General features: G+C 50.6%; 1 protein-coding gene across 1 annotated transcript in view; it reads left to right on the forward strand.

Annotated features, from left to right (window-relative positions):
• Positions 1–1,429: 1,429 nt before the first annotated feature.
• C922_03925 (AUR protein kinase) overlaps positions 1,430–3,136 on the forward strand; it is a gene marked incomplete at both ends in the record, with an annotated part of 7,278 nt that continues 5,571 nt past the window's right edge. Inside the window, one exon of the mRNA XM_008819512.1 lies at positions 1,430–3,125. Coding sequence (XP_008817734.1) covers positions 1,430–3,125 — 1,696 coding nt within the window. The remainder of the gene's footprint in view (positions 3,126–3,136) is intronic.

Here is a 3,136-nt window from a genome sequence, read left to right on the forward strand (position 1 = left end):
AGTCGGACAAATCGCAGCTCCATATTGGGATCCTCTCCCATTCCACGTTGGAAAGAAAAAGAAAAGGGAACACTCTAAAACGGTGCCTTCGAAAAATAGGATGCCTTCAGGGGGGTACAACTACCCACACAGATAAGTAACCACTTCACATTGGGGACTCTCAAATGGAATAACGGGAGCGGGGTTGGTCACAGTTTCGGGGAAGTCCATCACATACACCCCCGTACAGATATAATATCAGAAGGGTGAGGATCTTTAGGAGATATTCTTTCCCCTTCAGCTCGCTTCACCCCGTCATCTGTCGATTGGTTGACGGAAGAATACCATGCCGTGTGTGGCACACCCCTCTAGAGAGACGCAGGTCTGCTGCTGACCATTCGTTAGGGTAAGTATCCCTAGCGATTCAGTTTTTTTTTCCTGCCTTCTCTACTTCCTTTTCTGCCCCTGAGCGGTAGCTTCCCCCCTGTCCCCTTTAGACATATACACGAGGAGAACCACACAGGGGGAAAGTGCGACGAGCGTGGAGTTAGCGCCGTTCGCAGAATTTGCAGCATTCGCGGAAAGTATTAAAAGGGGAAAAAAAAAAAAAAAAGGGAAGAGGGGATGTCATTGCTTAGTACCACCAATGCTGTATGTGCAAAGCACGGAGGTGAAAAAAAAAAAAAAATCCACTTAAGAAAAATGAGCGAATAGGGAAATCCCTGGAGAATGGCCAGCAAGTGTGACCTCCGAACGGGCTGCTGCGATTTGGAAGCGGCGATTTGTGAAGGGTCATTTGTGAGGGGCCATTTGTGAAGGGACATTTTTGAAGGGGCATATGCCGATGCCCATATTGCAGAGGGCCACGGCACAGGACGCATTGCACACTGCGAACGTCACACTGTGCGCACGCGGGGGGACACGCCGAAGGGAAGACAATACAAAAAGAGAGAGGCGCAACTCGCGAACAGAGAAGTGCGTCGAACGTGAGGCAGTGCCTGCCTAGTCATAGCCAACTTCATGCGCTCCTCGTCCATGTATGACGTAGCAGGGTAAAATGGAACAAAAAATTTACCCTATCGTGGAAGGGCTAGCAGCTGGGAAGGCACTTCGAAAGGGATTTCTCTTTTTTTTTTTTTTTTGCTTCCCTCTGTTTGCACACTTACCCTTGTGAATCCACTCCCCATAGCCACGCGTAATCAAGTGCGATAGGGAAGTGGACGCAGGGGGGTTGTCAGCCGCACAATCGGCATGTAAAACCTGCATGCAGGCAGATACGCTATGCCTGCGTCCACGCCGACGTTCATGCATTCCCCATCCCACCCTGCTAATGTAGAAAGATCCCCCTCCAAAAAAGGAAGGTGAACACAAAATAGCTGTGTCTTTCCTTCCGTTCAGGCAGCCAAGCAGCCAGACAGCCAAGTCACCCCCACCAAAACCTTACCAAAACATGAATACACACAGGCCAAGGAACAACCATGTGAGCATAAACACAAAGAGCTGCCCCGATGATAATGCAACGCAGAGAAGGAACAGGAACAGGGAAACCAACAATGAGCAGCCACAGCAGGCGGAGAAGTCGAATAACGAAAGGAGAATAAACTCTGCACACGCTGTTATGTATGCTTCGAGAGGCTCTGATCGGAGCAATCCTCACAGTGAAAAAGCCGATGCCATAACGAAGAGAGCCAATCTTATTAGCGTGCAGAGACAACTGCCCAGTATCTTTTCCAACACAGGGAAAGAGAAACGAGAAGTCAAGTGGGGCCTAGTTCGGAGGGGAGATTATTACACTCAAGGGAATAACACCACTCACGTACATGGCGCAGATCTGTGTGATGAAAAATTGAGGACGGAAAATCGCCTGAACAGTTCAGGTAGAAAAACGAACCCGTCGTTAACCATTCGTACACACTTGACACAGAAGAGGGATGTCCTCCTGAGGCAGAAGAACAACAACAGCTGGGACTTAGCCTCCAAGAGGAAAGTCGATCGAGAGGAGGTATTGGAAAATAAAAGACGGAAACCATCTCATTCGCATGATAGGGGTGGTTACGCTACTGGCAGCGCCATTTCTTGTGGCACTGTGGCGGATATGAAAGAACAGCGCAGAGGTGAAGAAGCGGAGCACCCGCGTAGAAGCGGCACTGGGGAAGGCGGCCGCACTGGACAGGCTGGCCGCACTGTCGACGTTCCCCATGTTACGCATCCTACCCTTGTTGGCTCCATTGGTGGTAGTTTGCCGATGCGCGAACAGACGAGAAGGGACGAACTGGGTGGAGGAAATCCCGGAATGGGGCCATGTGTAAGGAGCAGGACATCCGAACGAACAAGCCAGGAAACAGAAGAGAGGCTACACGAGTCGTCTGCTTTCCCTCCAAGGGATGACGTACAAAGTGATGACGTAGAAGAGGTCTCTCTAAAGGGAGGAAGCAGGAGAGACTACCCTTGGGGGATGCACAGGAAGCCCAGAGGAAATCTCTCTCATGGTTTCTACGCCGAAGTGGTGACCGATGATGAGAACACCACCGTTGGGACAATCCCAAAGGGGGATCCACCAAACAGGGAAGAGGTGGATGGACGCATAAAATGCAAAGAACAGCGGGGAAGAGAGGAGAAAGGCGTAAGGGCAGGGCAGGCAGATCAAAGAGAGGCTCCCCTAAATAGGGACACCTCCATCAGTGCGATAAAGGAGGGTGACGGGAAGGAAGGATGTATCCACTCCAGGGAGGACTCTTCTTTGTTTCGGCAGAGAAGCATCGGTGAGGAGAGGAAAGATAACATAGCTGTGGAGAGGACAGATGACATAGTTGTGGAGAAGGTCAGCAGGTGGATTCCCCATCCTGCCAGTCGCGACAAGTGCGACGAGAGGGACAAAAAAGCATTACCTGGAGGTGGACACACTCAGGAAGGAAGCAAAAAAGGTCTCCATGGCACCCACCTCTTTACCGAAATTAAGAAGGCGTATGAGGGGAGGGTGTCCGATGATTTGCTTCCAAATCATCCGATGAAAAAAACAGCTGATCATGATGCTGAGAGGAAGAATGAGTTACTACCTGCGTTGCGGCGGAGGGGGGAACTGTCTTCCCACAATTTTTCTGATGATTCTGAGGTAGAGAAGGAGCTAAGGAGGACATACAGAAGTGGTCACTCGGCG

The sequence above is a fragment of the Plasmodium inui genome, assembly GCF_000524495.1.
Source record: "Plasmodium inui San Antonio 1 unplaced genomic scaffold supercont1.18, whole genome shotgun sequence".
NCBI lineage: Eukaryota > Apicomplexa > Aconoidasida > Haemosporida > Plasmodiidae > Plasmodium > Plasmodium inui.